General features: G+C 43.3%; 1 protein-coding gene across 1 annotated transcript in view; it reads left to right on the top strand.

Moving 5' to 3' along the window:
- HIBADH (3-hydroxyisobutyrate dehydrogenase) overlaps window positions 1–21147 on the top strand; it is a 120677-nt gene that overhangs the window by 10550 nt on the left and 88980 nt on the right. The window contains exons 2-4 of the mRNA XM_034760693.1: window positions 2185–2345; window positions 10527–10636; window positions 19278–19399. Coding sequence (XP_034616584.1) covers window positions 2185–2345; window positions 10527–10636; window positions 19278–19399 — 393 coding nt within the window. The remainder of the gene's footprint in view (window positions 1–2184; window positions 2346–10526; window positions 10637–19277; window positions 19400–21147) is intronic.

Genomic DNA, 21147 nt, shown 5'->3' with positions numbered 1-21147 from the left:
TAATTTTTATGCCATTGTTCAAGGGACTGATAATGTGTAATTGAGACTTTCTCTTTCAGTGATTTACATTTGGCCACAGACAGTAGTGACAGTCACCATCTGATAGTGGTTTGGCAACCTATGTGAAATGAATTGGTGGTTTTCACAGAACCACAGGGTCTGGTCTGTGCCCTAGCCTGTGACCTCTTTAGTGCCAAGCCCCAGTGGTTCACACAGTTCTGAAGGGGCAGGCCTGTGGCCTCCAAGACTGGACCTTTCTGCTGTGAATTCAGCCAAGCTAGACATGTGCAGGAGGCTTGTACTGTACCCCTTCAGGGCGCAATGCTCTCAGTGAGTATTTGCAGCTACAGTAGGTAGCCTTTTCAAAACAAGGTAATATATTAGTCACTTGGCATACAGAATCTGAAAGTCCTCAGCTTAGCAAAGAGAGGCAAAGGTTATAGTCCAGGGGTTGGCAACCTTTCAGAAGCGGTGTGCCAAGTCTTCATTTATTCACTCTAATTTAAGGTTTCATGTGCCAGTAATACATTTTAATGTTTTTAGAAGGTCTCTTTCTATAAGTCTATAATATATAACTAAACTATTGTTGTATGTAAAGTAAATAAGGTTTTTAAAATGTTTAAGAAGCTTCATTTAAAATTAAATTAAAATGCAGAGCCCTCCGGACCGGTGGCCAGGACCTGGGCAATGTGAGTGCCACTGAAAATCAGCTTGCGTGCCGCCTTTGGCACACATACCATAGGTTGCCTACCCCTGTTATATTCCATCCTGGCCAAGCCAGTGCACTCAGCCAACCAAGCTGGAATCCATTTCTGGCTCCAGCTCTCCCCCTTTGTCCTTGGTCCCAAGTGAGAGCCCTTTGTGTCTCCGAGAAGCAGCCTTTATTTCACCTTTCCCCTTTGTTGTATGCAGTGGTGTTGTAGCCATGTCAGTCCCGGCATATTAGAGAGACAAGGTGGGTGAGGTAATATCTTTTATTGGACCAACTTCTTTTGGTGAGAAAGACAAGCTTTTGAGCTACATGGAGCTCTTCCTCAGGTCTGGGAAAGGTACTCCGGGAAAGAAATCTTTCTTTAACCTCTTCTGGCCTTCAAACAACCTTCCAACCTAATCATCAGAAGCAAACTCCCCACAGATCAGGACATACCAACTCAGAGTCGCACCAGACCCTGCCACAACAACAGTTACAAAACCAGCAAACATGTCTCCACTGCTGCAGTGATCAACACCCCCCACAAAACACCTTTCAAGATCCATGGGTCTTACACATTCCTATCACAACGTGTGGTGTATCTCATCCAGTGCACTAACTGCCCTAATAACAACTATGTGGGAGAAACCAGACAATCAATACACTCTCAAATGAATTCACACAGGAAAATGACAAAAGACAAAATGCCACATCACCTGTGGGTGAACACTTTTCAAAAAGTAATCACTCTTTATCTGATCTGTCAGTCCTCATCTTCAAAGGATATCTGCGCAACACTTTCAAAAGACAAGCCTGGGAGTTTAAATTCATAACTTTGCTAGATGCGATGTACCATTGTCTTAATAAAGACACTGGATTTATGGTTTATTACAACAATCTGTAATCCACTAACTCCCCTTTTTGTCCTACGACTACAAGGGTGTTAACAGGACATGCCACCTTGAACAGTCCCTTAGAATATATGCTAACTACTTAAGCTATGACCTTATATTTAGCTGTGACACTCAATACCTTTCGCAGACCTGAGGAAGAGCTCTGTACCGCATGAAAGCTTGTCTCTTTCACCAACAGAAGTTGTTCCAATAAAAGATATTACCTCACCCACCTTGTCTGTTCTGTGGCTAAATGGGATTTCTGTCTCCAGGATTATTGATTAGGTATCATTCATTAATATTCAATTAAAAAATATCCAATATTTAAGCTGGAGAAATGTTTTTAAAATTAAATAAAATGTAAATTGCTTTGTCTCAGATTGAGATTATATAGGTAAAAAGTAATGGGACACTGTTTACATTTTATGTGAATAGGATTTAAATCTGTCCGCCTAATGAAATGTAAATATAACTGGGTTTGAAGTTACTCCCGCCCCCCCCGCCATGTTTAAATGATGCCAACTAAATTGCTCACTAGATTTTACTCTTATGTTTTAAGGTGTATTTCTCCAGAATATTAATTTATTGTATTGAAATCAGTGTGTTCTAGGGCAATGGCCTCCAAAACCCCAGTTGGATTCATTGGGCTGGGTAACATGGGAAATCCAATGGCAAAAAACCTGGTAAAACACGGATATCCTGTTGTTGCATATGATGTATTCCCAGAAGCTTGCAAAGAATTTCAAGACTCGGGGGCACAGGTATAGTAACCAACTTTCTTTATTTTAATGTTAACTGTGCATTTGTTAAAATGACTTTCCTTCTTAGACGTTCTGACTTTGGTACACATCACTAAGCGTAATTTAAAACAACAAATTACTGATGTGATTATTTATTTTGTTGGGAGGGTTGTAGTGGGAGAAAAAGGGAGGGAAGGAAAGTAAATGATGGATATGTGTTGCTAATTATAAAGCTAATAAGCTGTTCTTCTCCCTCTTCCCGTCTTGTACTTGTGCATCTTGTGATAGCCTGACCCTGTTGCAATCAATGGCAATACTCTCGTTGCTTTTTAATGGGCCCTGGATTCTAACCACTATCCTGCATGATTGTGTGGTTTACACTTCAGAGCAAGTGTCTGATTTAAAAAAAAAAAAAAAAAAAAATTTTTTTTTAGATGCTACAGGGCTCTAATAGTCTTGGCACTTGCCCATTATTTGTAGGTGGACTAACGGGCACAGAAGAGCTAAAGACAAAAGATATTGCTAGGGTAAGTGGAAACCAGAACAGAAATAATGTTGTGGCTACTCAGCATGTGATATGACAAACAGTGGGAGAAAAATATTCAGCAGTTCTAAGGGAAGTGTGAGTAGGTGTAGGGAATACAGTTCTAACTAAAGGTCTTTAATTGTTAGAGCTGATTGTAATTGTATTCTTAAATAGTGATAAAGTTACTATCAAGGTGTTCTGTGGGACAGAACACACTAGTAATTGGACATCTAATTCCATCTGGTTTTGAATAATGATTTAAAGCTAAAAGCCTGTAAGTGGATCAGTAACCTTTACAGCCTGTTTCTTGGTTTTTATTGTTTTGTTTTGTGATAGCACATAGGAACCCTATGCATGGAGCAGGGCACTGTTGTGCTAGGTACTATACACACACACAACTACAAAAAAGACTGTATAGTTGATTGTATTCTTGGTATCCTTTGTTCAATGGGACTTGTCAAGGCTGACCATTCATACACTTCATTGTAATAGAATCCTTGGCATCAGCTGCAAGACTTAACATGAGATATTAAGTGACTTTAAAGGTGAGCAGAAATGCTTTTAAAAGTAAGTAAAGCCAAAAGCCTGTTTATTCTCCTGAACACTATATTTATAGTCTCAAATACAAATAACACACTTTAAAAAAAAAACCCTTGAAAATAATTTCCTCCTTTTCTTCCATAGCTGTAAATCCTACACCAGCAGTTTTTGCAGGACTTGGAAACTTGAGACCAGGGGGCCTTGTAGAAGCTACTGGAAAAGGAACATTGGGTGGCAAGGGCTGCCTTTCCTTTGATGTGGGGTGTGGGGTAGAACCAGTAGGAGTGCCAGAGAAGAGAGCAGGAAGCAGTGAAGGCTGTCAAATATCCGCGTTCGCTGCAGGTGGTTCCTGCTACTGCTAGGAACTGTTGAATGGGGAGGGGATGCTTGTGTCTTTGCCTGTCCACTGCCTTGTTCCCCAATTACTACAGTAGTCTCAGAAGCAGTCAACTGGGGAAGCAACATATGTAAGAAATAGGGTGGCCAATTATGCATCCCCAAAATACTGGATGTTCCACTGCTTGCAGGAATGTCACACTGCCGGGGTACATATTAGGTCATGTTGGTAGGGGGCAGAGCAGCGCTCTCTTCAAAATGGTATCCCTGGCTGTCTGTGATTCCAGACAAAATCAGATGTGGTTTTGTCTTAGTACCAGATATGGGACGTGTGTAACAAAACCAGGACTGTGTGGTTTAAAACTGGATGAGTGTCCTACCTAGCAGGAAGGTGGCCACCTACCTGCCTGTGATGAATAGCAGGTAGTAACAGCCTCTTTTGCTAAACCCAGGTACCTGTAGTAGAGGGTGAAAGGCAGATAGGTAAGGAAAAGGGCAGAGGCATCTGAGTATAGGGGAGGAGCTACAAGAGACTTGGGAAAAGTGCTCTGAGGTGGTATGGCTTAGGATGGGCTTCTATGATGGGTGGCAGAAGGAGTAATCACAGGAAAAGGGATACTTCAGAATAATTTAGAGGTGACCCAATTGTGGGAATTTGGAAGTCTATCCAATTATGACTCCATTTACATACCTTCTAGGACCTGAGTTTGTAGGGGGTGTTCACTAAAATAGTTGAAGATGCTAGAGGCTCATCAAAAAGCCTAAAAAATTGAGTTTTCTGTGCTGCTTTGGGTATATGCAATGGTGTCAGCCTTTCAGGAGAAACACAGAACTGTGAATTGAGTTATAATAGTAAATATTTTTTTTTAATTATTAAACAAGAACTTTAGAAGTGATGCAAACCTCCATGCTTCTGGGCATCAACCAGCTTACAACCATTGGGTGTTAGAAGGAAACTTTTCTGGGGTTTGGTTATCTCATAACTGCCTACTGCTGCAGAGTTTCTTCTTCCAAAACATCTGGCACTGGCCACTGTTGGAGGCAGGATCTAAACTAGGTGGGCCACTACTCTGCTCCGTATGGCAAGTCCTATGTTGGCAGTTGTGTTTTTTTTGTTTTTAAATTAACTCTTACTTTAAAAAGTACAAGTAAATACTGTAAGGCAAGTATTCCCAATTACTTACAATTTTAAACATTTTTATTTCTTTCAAAGTATTTTAGTTAATTTCTGACTGTGCAAATACTAAATGAGATGTATACTGCCAATAGAAGTAGTTTGCTCTGGAAATATTACGCAGATTTATTTCAGTGTCTGAGGGACAAGTGTGAGGGCTTCCCCTTTTTAAAAATAGCAAAAAAGCTTTTAGATATGTGAAGATACTGTCCACTCTTCATGATTGTGCATAATTTTCCTCTTCTCATTCTTTTCTGGATTTAAAGGAATGTTTGTTTGGCAGAGCTCTGAATCAGAACATGGGGAGTAATCAAATAGCTATTTCACGTATATACTATACACACGGTCAGTAGACTTCCAGCTTTTCTGAGGCCTGGTACAGTTTCTCCTGTCAGATCATATGCATTCTAGAGCTTTCTCCATCAGAGGTATTTGATGAACTCTTGTCTTAGACTGCAAACTCTTTGAGACAGGGACCGTCTTTGTGTTCTGTATTTGCATAGCACCTAGCATAGTGGGGTCGTGGTTCATGAGTATGGCTCTTCGGCACTATGATAAATAATAATAGATTGGTGGCACTTGTGTTTCCCACTATTTTTGAAAAAAGAAGGCTTTTCCATGGACAGAATGAATAAGCATCTATAGAAAGAAATATTGTTCAATATCTTCTATACACCTGTCTATCCTGATACAGGCTCTGTCTGCACAGGAAATATGTATTACTGGACCAGTTCTAAAACTTACTCAGGTTTTTCTGGGTGGTGTGAATGGGGCAAAGGTTTTAGTTTTGGATTTTGTTTTTGTTTTTTGTGTGTTTTTAATGTATCAGACTGTCTTAACGCAGCTTTGCCCTGCAACCATAACATCCAGGTTTCAGAGTAGCAGCCGTGTTAGTCTGTATCCGCAAAAAGAACAGGAGTACTTGTGGCACCTTAGAGACTAACAAATTTATTTCAGCATAAGCTTTCGTGAGCTACAGCTCACTTCTTCAGATGCATAGAGTGGATATGTGTTCCACTCTATGCATCTGAAGAAGTGAGCTGTAGCCCACGAAAGCTTATGCTGAAATAAATTTGTTAGTCTCTAAAATGCCACAAGTACTCCTGTTCGTTTTGCATAACATCCAGGTAAACTATTAAACTGAAGTGATTTTAACTTATGTACCCAATACAGTGTAGATAGTGTGACTTCATAATGTCTGTAAAAGGATGGAAATAGGTTGCTGAATCTTCAGCTGTACTATCAGTATAAATAACTGACATTTCCACCCCTATCAATAGGGTTGCCAACCCTCCCGGTTTCAGGCCCTATCTCCCGGAGGCTACTGAAGCCAAACTGGGAGATTTTAGGCCACTAAAAGTCTGGTGGTGCAGCGGGGCTAAGGCAGGCTCCCTGCCTGCCCTGGTCCCGCAGCGCTCCTGGAAGCAGCCAGCACATCCCTGTGGCCGCTGGTGGGTGGGCAGCTGGTCTCCGTGCACTGCTCCCGCCCCCAGCGCTGACTCCGCAGCACCCATTGGCCAGGAAGTGCGGCCAATGGGAGCTGCGGGAGCGGCTCCTATGGGTGCGGGCAGCTCGTGGAGCCACCTGCTCTCCCCCGCCCCCCAGGGGCCGCAGGGACATGCTGGCCGCATCTGGAACTGGTGCGTGGAGCCCCCTGGCCCCGCTTACCTTGGGCAGCTCCTGGTCAGCGGCACAGTGGGCTCCGCCCCTGCAGCTCCCCTTGGCTGCAGTTCCCGGCCAATGGGAACTGTGGAGTTGGCGCTCGGAGTGGGGGCAGTGCACGGAGCCCCCTGTCCTCACAGGGGCTGCAGAGACATGCTGGCCACTTCCAGGAGTGACATGGAGCCTGGGCAGGCAGGGAACCTGTCTTAGCCCTGCTGCGCTGCCACCTGGAAGCCGCCTGAAGTAAGCACCTCCCAGCCGAAGCCCGCATCCCTCACCCCTCCTGCACCCCAGCCCTGGGCCCCATCCTGCACCCAACTTGCTCACAGAGCCTGCACCCTGCACTCCGTCCCGCACCCCAATCTCCTGCCCCAGCCCTAAGTCCCCTCCAGCATTCAAACTCCTTCCCAGGGCTTGCACCCCACAGCCCCTACTGCACCCCAACCCCCCTGCCCTAGGTTCAGCCCAGAGCCCCCTCCCGCACTCCAACCCGCTGCCGCAGCCCGGTGAAAGTGAGTGAGGGTGGGGGAGAGCAAGTGATTGGGGGATGGGCCTCTGGGAAGGGATGGGGTAAGGGGCAGGGCAAGGGTGTTTGGGTTTGTGTGATTAAACAGTTGTCAACCCTACCTATCAGAAAGCTGGAAATAGTTATTTCAAATAAGAAGCTGCATGCAAGTCCAGGTTAAAATTCTGGCTTAGCCCCCACTTATGTGATGGCTGTCATCTTGACTAGCACTGGGGATTGAATTGGAGACCCCCCAGAACTAAAAGCATGAGTTTCTACAGCTTGAACTAAAGGACAGACTCCCATCATCTGTGGATTGGGCACAGAGGGAACACATCCTACATACTAACCAGTAGTAAGCCCTTCTGCTGATTATTGCTTCATTCATTCTACCTAGTGTCAATTTTGTGTTTTGGAATCTGTCTACCTCCTTTCACCTTCTGCAATTTTGTCTTACCGCTCAGCAAATACTGTATTGTGTATTTAAAACAAAAAGAAAAAAAAAGTTAATCATTCTTTTGGGTAAACCCAGCTACCCAAACTGTTCCATTTTTTCTCTTTCAACTTCTCTCTCATGGTCACTGTTTAAAAGCAAGGAAAAAGCCTACCATCTTAAATAAAAGGCAGTGGGCCCTTTTGAGGTTTAGAACTTCATAAATACATTATGTATATGAGAGAGTTATATTTATATGTCCTTTGATGTTTGATGTGTTTACTTATTGTGTAAACTCATAGATATCCATTGTGTAGGGATGGTTGGACTGGTTTAGGGTCAAATAAACATGGACCCATATTTTCATTTTTAACCAAACTTCCCCCCCCCCAACATTAACAGTGCCTTGTGATGTAGAAAGCCTTAATTAAATCTTTGTGTTTGTTTTTTTTAAAAAGTCTAAAAAGCAGAATCTTTTATTTATGCTTTTGTGATTCAGAGTTTATATGGAAATAGACAATCATACATTCATGCTAAAGAATATCCTTGATAGTGTGATATTTAGGCTCTTGAATAGATGGAGTTCTGCCATTGACTTCAATGGGGCCAGGATTTCACCCGCAGTGTGTGTATTTTGTCTCCTGAAGATGCCATGTCTCTGAGAAAGCATGCTGTTGATGGTCAGATCGATATCTTTTGTAACAGCTTGATAATTAGCAGGGTGGACATGTTGAAACCTGTATGGAAGTTTTCTGGAGAGGGACATTTGAGCCGTTAACTTTTTACTTAAAAACAAAAACAGTTGTCAGAAACGCATCATTTTGACTTTTTTTTTTTTTTTTTAAGATGGGGCTCAAAGAAGGAATGAGTACCATTTTTCTTTTTAACAACTCCTTTCTGTTCATTGTTGCTGTAACTATGCCAAGTAAAATGTGAGATTGTTGTGATCAGCAAATAAACTGTTGCCCTTGGACACCAAAACTTACTCATTTTTAGGTTTGGTGGCTTTGGCTGATTTTAATTTTGCAACACTTCTCCAAAGATTAATTTCCATCCAGTTTGTCTTTGTGATGTAAGAAGTCTCCTACTATGAAAAAGGGAGTTAATGTATTGAAAATAAGCATAAGTCTTTTAGGACTTATTTTAAAATGTCTTTTCTCGCTATACATTTAAAATAATTTTATTAGCAGTTGTCAATTGAATTCAATATTGAATTGTGAATTTTTTTTATACATTTTCTGCAATGTTTCAAATGAATACAATGACTCAAAAATTGTAGCAATGAAGTTTGTGTCTTTTTCTCCGTCTTTTATGTGGTTTTGACTTTTATTGTTGTCTGGTCTTGTGTTTTTAAGTGTGACACGTAAGTTATTTTTCTCACGTTGCTTTTCTTAAAACACAACTCTTAAGTTCCATCAGTAAGAAACTTTTCATGTAATAAATTGTATTTTGAGGTTAGACTATATGAATACAGCTGTACTTGTGTTAACTTATTTTGCATTGTAATTGGTCATAATAATAATATCAATCAAGCATATCAGTGCCATAAAATTGATTTTAATTAAACTTATTCTTGCACTCTAATTTTTCTATAAAGTAAAATTTTATTTTCCTGATCTCTCATCTTGTCAAGTTATTTTATTTTGCTTGCTGTCCTTCATAGACAGAAGATATTTAGTGTTGCTTGTCCTTGGGAATACTTTGCTTTTCTCTGCAGCATGCGTTTATGCCCAGATGACTGGTGAGATATGGTTTGCTTAATCAATTCCTGGTCATTTCAGGGGCCTCAGATATTGGTAGCACCTGGGTCTCTCCTATCCACTGCCTGTGGCACACAACAGCTTAGGGCTAGTCTACACTTAAAATGCTGCAGAAGCACTGCTGTAGCGCTTCAGTGAAAGTGCTGCATACACCAGTGAGGGGGGTTCTTCTGTTGGTGTAGGTAATCCATCTCCCCAAGAGGCAGTAGCTAGCTTGACACGGTGGGTTAGGTCTCAGTGGCATAGTTTATATGACCTAATATCCTAATATAGACCAGGCCTTCATCTCTTGAGGGCTAAAGTCATTGGGGTCCATATAGAGCTATTGGGGTGAAATTTAGTGGCCTGTGATATAGAGGAGGTCAGACTACATGATCTGATGGTCCCTTCTGGCCTTAAATTCTGTGGCACTCCAGGAATTATGCTGCCTGTGACAGTCTTTCCCAGGCTCGTCTAGTCATTCTAATAGGTCTCTGTTTCTAATTTCTAATAATATATATTGTTGTTGGCTGCATTTACCTGTTCCTAAACTGACTTCATTTGTAGGTGAGAGTATGATTATGGCAAGGTGGAAACAAAAAGTCTGAAGATTTCACTCTTTTCACTTTGTGTATCAGTTGTGCTATTGCAGTAATTTAAGATTGGCTGGGGTGGCTTTGCTGTCAGAACTTTTCCAGGACCAATTGCTCTTTTTGCAGAGGGCCTTGGCCTTTGGAAGGCTCCCTGGCAGTCAGCCAGAACATGCATGATGCTGCCAATATGTTCCTGCTGGCAGCATTGGTTAGCTTTAGTTAAAGCTTTAGTTAAAGCTAACCGCAGTATGTTGCTCTAAAATTAAATACATCTGTGGAAAGGGGGGTCTTTTCCTGTCCCTCCCAGTATCTATAGAAGGGACCTATGGGCAGTCATCCATGTGGGACTAATTCTCTAATATTATGGGACCACCCCAGAGACAGTGTGGAGATGCATTTTGCATAGATGGCCTTGTGCTTGCAGTAGATCGTTAGTTAGCCCTCAATCTTGGAGGATCCATGGATAGCATGATGATCACACCCCTGGATGGAGAATTTGGAGGAATCTCTGTGACAGGATCCTCATCAAATTTTCTCCCTCCATCACTAAAGCTTGTCTAATGGTGTGGTCTGTTTCCTGTGTCTTCATTTTTGTCTGGCTGTTAAGTTTGGTGCTTTACAAGTCATTAAAGAAGATATTTTCTTTCTGTCTTTCAACAGCAGTTACATTATTTATTTTATTTTATTTTTAAAGGTAATGGATTCCCCAGCAGATGTAGCAGAAAGAGCAGACAGGATTATTACTATGCTACCCTCCAGCCCCAATGCCGTAGAAGTTTACACAGGAGCAAATGGAATTCTAAAGTAAGAATTTGCTCTATGCTAGTTAATTTCCATTTATGATAAAGCCAATATTGATTTTATCAAGTGATTTTTTCTATTGTTTTAACTAAATGTTATGCCAGACATGCATTTAACTGATTGGCTTTTATCTGCTTGGTGGTTGTTTGATTGATTTGCTAACTGTAGGATTCTTTCAATAGTAAATATTGGTTAAATGTCATTGACTGAAATAACTTTTATCTTTTATTAGCACAAGATTTATCTGTGAAGTTAAGGAGGGACACAATTTAAACTTCATGTTTTTCTAAAAATAAGTGCATATTCCTATTAATATGATACCTAGCTGTTTTATAGTTATTCTCCAGTGTTTCCATATTCATTGGCAATGAATCACTTGCTCAAGCATATTTTATTTATTTATTTATTTATTAAATCCTTTGGAGTCAGTGAATCCCATGTCTGGGTTAGATCTGAAATGATGCCATGTTGGCTCACAATAGTGCAGAACATTACCATAGAGTATCTGGACAGACTTTATTAATTTATTTTATTTTAAATTGTAACAAGTTTTAACAAGTTTACAAATCCTTGCAATTGACTCTTGCCTTATTTGAAAGACTATTTGATAAAGAAACTCTAGGACTTGTGGGTGGAAAAAGAATTGCTAGATTATTGAAAAGCGAGAATCATTGACCTGTCTAATATTGATCTTTTCTAACTCAAGACTGAATTCTGCTTTTGGATATACTGAAGGGCTTTTATAAAATCACCTTTTATTCACATTTTAGAATGTCCATTAATATGACAAATGGTACCTCATGGTTTGAATAAGTACACCAGGTAAAGTGCAAAAGGATTTACTCTGCTCCTCTTCTTGGGTGGTTGGGGAATACCTTTGAAAATATGCATATCATTTAAACTGTGCCTTGAAGATGTTAAGATTTGGAGCCAGATTCTCAGCTGTTGTAAATCAGCACAGCTCCATCTGTCCTTCTGGAGTCATCTAAACTCCAATTCATAACAGATGGCACTCCATTAGGAAACTCTACCCCTAATTCATGTGTGGGCAAATCAGGGGTTCACCATTCAGGTATGCTCAATAGGGATGCTCCAAGTTGTTGGTACACAAAGCTCTAGCCAGTCATTGAGATGATGCTCCCTAATCCATTTAGAGCTTTAAAGAGATGGATCAGGACCTTGAAATGGATTGGACATTTGTAGTTATAGCTGCTAGGGTTCGGAGCACTGGTATGATCTATTTTAATCAGGAGTTTGGCTGCTACATGCTTAACCCTCTGAAGTTATTGGGTGGCCTTTAGGGTCTTCCCCAAGTAGAATTAATTGAAATTGTCTCATTTGGCGGTGGTTTGCTTATAGGGGTGACCATAGTTAGCTCTACGTCTGGTAGGAAGGCCCAGAGTCTTTTGACTAGCCAAAGGTACTTCTGGCCATTGCTGCAATGAAAACCATCAAGGATTAGCATCATCTCTAGCAGGATTCCAAGGTTCTGCACCATTTTGATTGATGGAGGAAACCCTTGGTGTGTGAGGGCAGGGGCGGGAAGGGGTGAGTTCTAGCCAGCTCCTTGAGGTTCTTCCTTTTTCTGATCAGTACCTCAATCTTGTTTTTGTTTTGAGCTTGAACCAGCTATTTTCACCCAGGCCCTCAGTTTTGTCAGGCATTCTAACTTGAATGGAGAATCTTTACTCTACACATGTTGAAGGAAGAGTGCTTGTGTAATATTGATGATATTAGAGTCCATAGGATATCTGTGCTACATCTACCCTTGCAACTGTACATGGTTAGATGTGCACTGTTGTGCCATAACCCTCCCCCCTTCCTATTGTCTACATTTGAAGCCCTGAAGCAGGTTCCTGAAGGAGAGTGCTCAGCAAGAAAGCTAGCACGCATGAGGGATGTGGGTATGTACACGGCTCTGCTGTGGCGTGGCCCATACATGTTCTACAGTGCAGTATGGACAGGAGCAAGGGGCATGACCAGGTCATGAGTCTCAATAGTCCTCCAGGACCATTCCCACGATGCACTGACCCCTTTGCTGCCAGACCCTTATCCCCTGTTGCCACCATTAGTAGCAGCCAGCGCTGAGCACTTCAGAACAGTTTTCTGGTGAACTGCTCTGTTAATCAGCACAGACCATTGTGGATCATGTTCCAAGAGCTGCCACTTGATTTCTGGAGCATACCAGTGTGCTCATCAAGGTGTGGTCAGAGTACACTGTCCTCCTCAACTTCAGCTGAAGTGGCAGGAATGTACACCTCTACTGGAAGATTTCACAGATGCTGGAAGAGTCGGGCATTCACCAAACTCCATCCCAGTGCTGGGATTTCTGGAAGCACCTGAGGTTCCTGTACCCGGAGGGTGATGGACTCAAACAATCATTCCAGGAGGGGACCTAGTACATGCCCATGCTATGATGAGCTAAACTGGGTGCTCCCCAGGGCTCCAAGTACAGACCCTGAAGTGACTCACGACCACCTTCTCAAACTCGCTGGCCTCATACGATGGGACTGAGGGGCAGGGCAAGAAGGCAGCGGGGACTGCTGAGGAAGCCCTGGGAGACCCGAAGGACAAGAAGTGTGTGATTCTGCCCAGCAGACCTGGGTGAGGAAGCCTTCCCCTGAAGAGCCTGAGGAGGACTGAGTGCCGCTGCAGGAACCAGAACCCGAAACTGGTAAATTGCAATATACCCCCGTGTTCCCCTCTTACTCTGGTGATGCACGCCTGAAGCTGCCCCACCTCAACAGGGTCCCCAAGCAGGACATAGCTGTAAATCAATGATTTCAGTGAAATCCTATGAACTACTGTAATGCATTTAGCAGAAGCTATAACAAAAGATTATTAACAAGCAATCCCTATGCCTCTTCATTTCACTGCCAACACCGTGAACAGTGATAGTCCCTGGGCTGTGTGAACTGGAGAGAAAAAGAGTGTGTGTGTAAAGGGTTCGAGTGGGTAGAAGAACAATTTTATGACACTTATAGCTGGTCAAAGACCCCAAAACACTCCTCTGTCCTACCCCCTTTCCTTTCCTTTTTCCTTTCCAAATGGGAGCCTGCAGAAGGGAAATGGGAGTATTTGGTGACTTGGTGCAGGCCTTGTTAGATCTGGAAACAGAAAGGGCACACTTTGGTTGTCCGAGGAGTATCAGAGCGGTCCATTCTCCTGATGACCATTTCATATGTTTATGACCGTTCCCAGTCCCTGGTGTCTGGCCTCTCCAGTGCTGAATCACTCTGCAGGAGCCAGGTGAAGTGGAAGTGGGTGAAGGATCCTCTCTGGCAGTTGCACAAACACAATGCTGTGTCCTTTAGCAGTGGAGAGGTGACAGGCTTGCAGTGTTAATCAGAAAGTTCAGGGAAGAAAATACACTTGCAGTGTGACTCTCTGCCCTTTTCAGTGCTGTTCACTGGACACGGGGCCAGTTCTTTCTAGTGCTGCAGGGTTGACTAGGGGGTGGGTGAACATTCTTAGTGATTCTCTGTTCCTCTTGTGTCTGGAAACTGTCTACTAGCTTGGAATATGGTCAATTGCCTCTCAGATTGCCTCCCTGTCCTATAAGCATAATTCAACAAATTTTTCATGCAGCTGAAATTCAAACTGGTTCTTCAGGTTTAAGGACAGGGCAAATGTGCTTGGTTCACCTTCATAGCTCACCAAACCCCTCCACTCAGAAATACATAGACAGGTGGCCATTAGTAAAAACTTCTCTCTGACATAGGTGGCTGGAGCCCCTCCACAGCACTGGAAGTACACCTTTCTGTTTTCATTTCGGCACCTTGAAAAGTACTATGTTCTCCAAATGGTGTCCAGCCTTTAAAGAACAAATAAATAAGTGGTGATGTACCCCTGGAAAGGAACTAAACCTCAACCCAACCAGCTCCTCCATGCACTGTAAACATTACAGCATTTTAATAATAGTACTGCAGGTATATTCCCATTATTACACTTAGCGCCTTCCTCATGGGCTGCAAAAGTGGTCTGAGAAGGAAGGAGACTAACAGTTGCATTCCTGAGATGCTAAAAAGTATCAATATTGTGGCCTTTGGCAGCACAGTTATATTATGGGGGTAGGCGGGTTTCTTAGGTTCCTTCAAAGAAGAAATCAAATATAATTCAACCCACTCCACTGGGTTAGGGCAGGAGCAATGTCCTAGAGATAGCAGACGAAGAAGGGCCATGGGGGACCTGCTCATTGGCATTGACAGAAGGAGCAGGAGCAGTTTGAGTTCCTTAGGGTGAGGGATAATTGGGCCTTTGGGCAGGATGAGACACTGATGAACTGGTTCCTGGATCTGGAGTCACACCACAGTTAACAGGAGTATGCCCAGAGAGAACAGAATTGTGAATTCACGCAGCTGCTAGAACTGGTGGCAGAACACTTTCGGGGCTTGCCCGCCTCTGTGACCATTGCTTCTCTCCAGGAACAGGCACTGCCACCTCCCACTGCTCCCCCAGCTGCCAAGCAGGATGCTGCTGATGTGGTGGATCCAACCCACTGTCCTCTCGTGGTGGGGAGGAGCACGCTGGACACCTGTCACAACACCCTCCACTGGCACCTGAAGCCCCTTGCAGGGGAATTCCCCAGAATATGCAGGAGTGGAACGATGAGCCTGAGCCGGTGGCTGTATCCCAGCCGGTGTTCAGCACCCAAACTCCACCCAGGAGTCATCGTTGTTTGCCCCCTTGCACAATATTCTGCATCTGTTTCCCCCTCTTTCTGAGGGGGAGTGGAAGGACAAGGAGATGGGTCCAAAGCAGGGTTCATGACAGTGAACTAAATTGTGAAATAACTGTTGCTCTCCAAAGCACTGGAATGGAAAACAGAAGAGAAGTTAACTGAAATGTCTTTACGCTTTTGTTGATAACTTGAGCGACAATACAGACAGAAGAAACCAACCTAAATTAACATTGAAGATATCTGACACTGAGCTGTGCTTTTATGACTCATCCTGCCTCACCCCCAAACAATCACCACTTGCACCCGGGGTGTACTCATTCGTAACAGCGAAGTGTTGTGAGCACCGGTTTCAGAAAACATTGTGAAGAAGGAATGTGGGAAGCCCACCCCCCCAAAACCTTACATAACATAATCAGTTATTTAAGAATGATTAAGTGCATAAAGCATGCAGTTTCTTGGTCAGCCGTCTTTGGTGTTTCAAATAGTTTTGGGTCCATTCCATCCAATAACTAGTACTGCACCGCACGAACATTTGTCCCGCCAGCAGGAGCAGAACCACATCATCATACACTTGCTCCATGCCTTCCATGCAGTTTGGCAGAGGTGAGAGGGAACTGCCATTGCCAGACGTGTGAAGGTGCCATACCGTAGCAGCACTTCCCAGAGTATCTCCTGTGATGCACAAGACTCTGGGTTACAGATCCTGAAGTGGTAGCACTAACATTGTTTACCAAAAAGGGACATCGTGGATGTGGGTATATGCCTGTCAGTGAATTATACCCTGGCCAAGCACAGCATGTGTGGACACTCAGTGCAGGTACAGGGTGCATGTGCTAGCAGTAGATAGACAAGTACCTGGGCCCAAGTGGAAGTGTAGACCTAGCCTTAGAGTCTCTTAATAGATATTGATTTGGTGTATGGTTAGGGCAGATTGGACAGAAATCTTACCACACTAGGCAAGGAGGAGGAGAAACTGTGTGGGAGCACTCCTTACCCAAACCAGAGAGAGGAGGGGGAGCTCCCCTCTCCGTTCAGCAGAGGAGTGGGACACTTTTCTCCCTGCATTCTATTACCGTAATCGCTGGCAAGATGGAAGGACAGAATAGGGCCCTGAAGGAATCTGTAGATTAGAACCTTTGGAGAAGCATAGTTGTCCCATGCTTTGGGACCTGTTCAGGTGAAACCTGATGAGTTTAGGGCATAACTCTCTCCACAGTGGCTGCCTTCCGTGGGTGGAAGTAGCACTTAATCATGTGTCAAAGGCAGCCAGTAGGTCTAAGAGTACTCTGATAGTGAGTTCAAGCTGTAGAGAACCTAAAATCCTGAAAGCAGTTAAAAGCTGCTGGAATTTCCCTCCTGCTACCTTCTCAATTCCCTCACTCAATAAAGGAAAGCTAGAGACTAGCAGTAACTGCCAGATTGTGTGTTGATTTTTTTGTATCATTTTTTGATAATAGGTTGGACTTTGACCATATTTAAGGATTCTTCACTCTTGCCAAGAAAGCATTGATCCCAAGAGCTTAAGAATGGTCCTAGTCATACTCCAGAAGTTTCCATTTGCCAGAGGAGGTGTGGGTTTACATCAGTGGTTTTCAAACTTTGTGAGCTGAGCCCTCCCCGTTGAGTTACAATTTTTAGTTGTGTTTCCTCCGGGGGCTGCTGGCCAGGGCTCCTGCTGTCAGCCTGGTGTGTGTGTGGGGGGGCCCTACTAGTGCCCCACAAATGTTCCTCCATCTCCCTGTCCCCCCCCCCGACCAGAAGTGTGCCCCACAGTTTGAAAACCTCTGGTCTATATTCTGTCTGGTGGCACAGACTTCCATCAGTCCCCTATTTGAGGGCTTGTTCTGAACCTGGAGGAAGGTAACCCAATAGTATCTTCATAATTGGCTTTTGTTAGGCTGTATCCAAAGTAATCTCTCTAGTCTGTTTCTTCTGTTAAATAGGACAAGAACTCCATATGTTGGGTAATATTTGAGTCTGGAGTTGTAGTATGGGCTAGAAGTCAAAAAATGTTTGTATCTGTATATCCAAGAGCAAAATTTAACCATTTATGTTAAACAACAAGATGTGTTTGTGTACTTGCAACAATGTTGCATTGATACAGAAGTAACACATTGAGACAGAAATAAAATTAAATGTATTTGTACTGTACTCTAAATAGAAATTGGATACAACATATCATCATAGAATGGGTTTTTATTGCCTAATAGCTTTAAATTACCTTTTTTTAATTGGAAATATGTGCTGTGTGAGCTGAATGTTATGGGTTGTTTGAGCAAGAATTGCGTGTGGGGTGGGGAGGAAGAAGCAGTCTGAATTTGATTTTTGACCCAAATATGGATAGCTGCCATTTAAAGGTATATTTTGTGTGTAATATCTGCATTTTACTTCATGTATGTTTCAAAGGTGCAATATGAAAAATGAACTTTTCCATGCTACATACATATACCAGACCCCAGTAGGAAAAAACCTAACAACTCCACAACTTTTTTCCATGTTGCTTCACATTTCTCTTACCTATTTCAATCTGCTGGATTTACAACTTGTAATTATAGTTTTTATTTAGCGCAAGTTCGGGTGGTAAATAAAAGGAGGTTGCTACATTGAAAGAAATAGGTAATTCTCATCAGATACTTTTATATGAAAGAAATTGCTTATGGAAAAAAGATCCATTGTGTATGTAACTTTAAAAGTTTGAAGGGAATTGCATTTATATACCTGTATACAGTACTCTACTATTCATTGCATAAACATATTTTAAGTCTGCCACATATAGAACTATATATAATCTTGTTTGATAGAATTTGTACCTAAACAATGCAAGTCGTCTTGATCCTTTGTGTTATAGCAGGGTTTAGGCAGAACATCCTTTTTCTGTTCAGGTTCATAAGGGTTTTGTATATCTGTTAGTCCATTTTAAGTGACTGGTTTTGGATTATCAACCAAACCAAACATACAAACAAACAAACAAAAAACCCCAAATAAACCCATAACCCTGTATAATGAAGTTCAAGAGGAACAGGTATATATGTTGGTACCTTAGCAGGTCTCACTCACTATAGGGTTATCATATTTTAATATGCTAAAAGGAGGACACTCCACGGGGCCGCAGCCCCACCCCAACTCCGCCCCTTCCCCTGAACGCTCCGCCCCCTGCTTCCTGCCAATCAAATGTTCGCGGGAAGCCTGAGGCAGTCAGGCAGCAGGTAGGCTGGGGCGGTGGGGGGAGCGCGAGGAGGCGCGGCCGAGTCCGGCCCCCCGGCCAAGAGGCTCTGGCCCCGGCGTCTCCAGCCCGACTCGGGCCCTGGGGCGCCGGCCCCGGTTCCGGCCAAGTGGCTCTGGCCCTAGTGACTCCAGCTCTGCTTGGGCCCTGGGGCCCTGGCCGAGCGGTGCCGGCCGGCAGCCGAGCACCCCCAACCCCGGTCCCAGCAGCTCCAGCCCGGCCCGGCTCAGGCCCTGGTTCCGGACGAGCGGCTCCGCCCCGGCCCCGGCCCCGGCCCTGGGTGAGCGGTGCCAGTCAGCGGCCAAGCACCCCTAGCCCCGGTCCCAGCGGCTCGGGCCCCGGTTCCGGTCGAGCGGCTGTGGCCCGGCCCCGGCCCTGGCTGAGCGGCACCGGCCGGTGTCCGAGCACAGCCGGCCCCAGTGGCTCCGGCTCTGGCCCCAGCGGCTCCAGCCCAGACCCAAGCTCCACAACCCCTCCCTATTTTCCCGGACATATCCGGCTTTTTGGAATTTCCTCCCGGACAGGGATTTGACCAAAAAGCTGGACATGTCCGGGAAAATCAGGACGTATGGTAACCCTAACTCACTAGGATTTTAAGATTGTGTTCTGAAGAGGATCTGTGGCCACTTTCTTGCATGGAGTGCATTGGCTTTACTAGCCAGTGACAGCAGTCAGAGATGTCATCATGTGCAGTTTCTACTTAGCTACAAATATTTTATTTATTGATATTGTTTTTTTAGGAAAGTGAAGAAAGGTTCATTGTTAATAGACTCCAGTACTATTGACCCTGCCGTTTCAAAAGAAATAGCTAAAGCAGTTGAAAAAATGGGAGCTGTTTTCATGGATGCCCCTGTTTCTGGTGGTAAGTCTCTTTGCTAATATATAATCCTGTATGTTGAACAAGACATTTCTTGCCCTTGCCCTTTTTTTTTTCTTTCTTGTTATTGCTATGAGCAACTCTTTGTGCCATAAACTGGCACAGTTGCTACCCCTTTTTGTTAATGTTTTTTCTTTTTCCCTCCTATCCTTTGTTTGTTCAGTTGTATAGATATATTTTTCTTGGTTTCGTTAATTTTTTTTTATTGCTCTTGGGCTGCTTGCCTACCTTAACACATGCACTGGCACACACAGTTGCTTCAGAGTGTGGTGTTTGGCCCTCTCTAAAGGCTGGGGCATGTTACTTGTTGTGCTCTCTTGGCTGAGAGGAGTGCTGCTGCAGCAGAGAGAGGTAGCTTGGGCTTGTAGGCTTCTGCCTGATCTTGCAGCCTGGTACATTTCAAGTGTTTCCACAGCCAGCAGCGTTAGAGTCTCCTGCAGGAGTAGGGAGGGAAGGCGGCTGGCCTTCAAGAAGCTGCCTGTGACGTTACCTAAAGCCTTAGCTGTACACTTTGCTGCAGTGGTTGTAGGCTGGATCTGAACTCACGGAGCCTTCTCTCAGCACTATGGTTCTTTCTTTTGCCCCAAGTTTCCTAGGACAGCACTATTAGTAAGCAAACTGTTTGCACACACCCCTTCTTAAAAAACAAAAACAACAAAACAAAAAAAACCCCAACTTCCTGTTTGGGAAATGTTAGCTTAAAGTTTAGGGCGTCAGTTAAATGATTTAAAAATAAAAAGGCAGGACAATTTTTTTTTAAATGATTTTTCAAATGTTTTCAGTGTTTATGTAGAACATACTAACTGTATCCCATAATGGCTAACGGTGAGATGTAGCAAACTTTCTCTTGTCTCTGGTTTGGAAATGATTGGAATGTGTATATGTAATATTTGTATACTCTTGAAGTTGGAGGCTGATGCTCTAGACCTTAGTATTGCATGCGTCAGGAGACACTTTTTAAAATATGCAAGTCTTTCCCATTTTCTTGGGTAAAGTTAGATGTTAAAAAAAAATCACACTAACGGATCATTATTAAAGCCTAATTCTTGTCTAAATTTTTTACAACCTGCAACATAGCAAAGGCGGTCTTGAAATTTAAAACAAAAAATCCCAGACAGTTTTATTGAATATTTGGGACAATCATTCTTGGCCATCCAGAGTTTAATTGCAGTTCTACTCTAAAAATAACTGTGTAAATGGCATTGTGTGGTTTCATATTTATTATCTTTTACTGACTTCAGATAAAACTTTCTCAGTTTACAAGTAAAAAGATGTTCCTTCTTCCCCCCCACTTCTCCAAGCTGGGAGTCCTGCAAACTGGCTCTAGGAGCTGAAGTTCAAATTGGGTTCTTCTAGTTTGTGTATCATCATGATGATAGAGAGTCTGCAAGGGCAAATTCTGCTTCTACTCTGTGCAGCTTCATTCCCTTCAAGATCTAATTGAGGCTGAATTTGGCCACGCAATTGGAGTTTGGGGGACAACGTTTTTCTCTGTTTCTGTGAACAGAGGGTAGAAAAACTCAGAAGATATCAGCTGACAGGATGTGGAAGGAAGGGTTCTTACTCCACAGCCAAAATATCGGTTTCCGATTTGTAAAATTAGATAAATTGTTAGCCTGGGAATAAATATCCCCCTCTACCACATTTTTTCTTTTCTTTCTGTTTTTGCATCATCTTTTACTAAACATAGCAGTGGTTCTCAACCTATTTACCATTATGGGCCGTATATGCAG

Source organism: Trachemys scripta, chromosome 2, assembly GCF_013100865.1.
Source record: "Trachemys scripta elegans isolate TJP31775 chromosome 2, CAS_Tse_1.0, whole genome shotgun sequence".
Taxonomy (NCBI): Eukaryota; Metazoa; Chordata; order Testudines; family Emydidae; genus Trachemys; species Trachemys scripta.
This window is presented reverse-complemented; position numbering and strand designations above follow the sequence as displayed.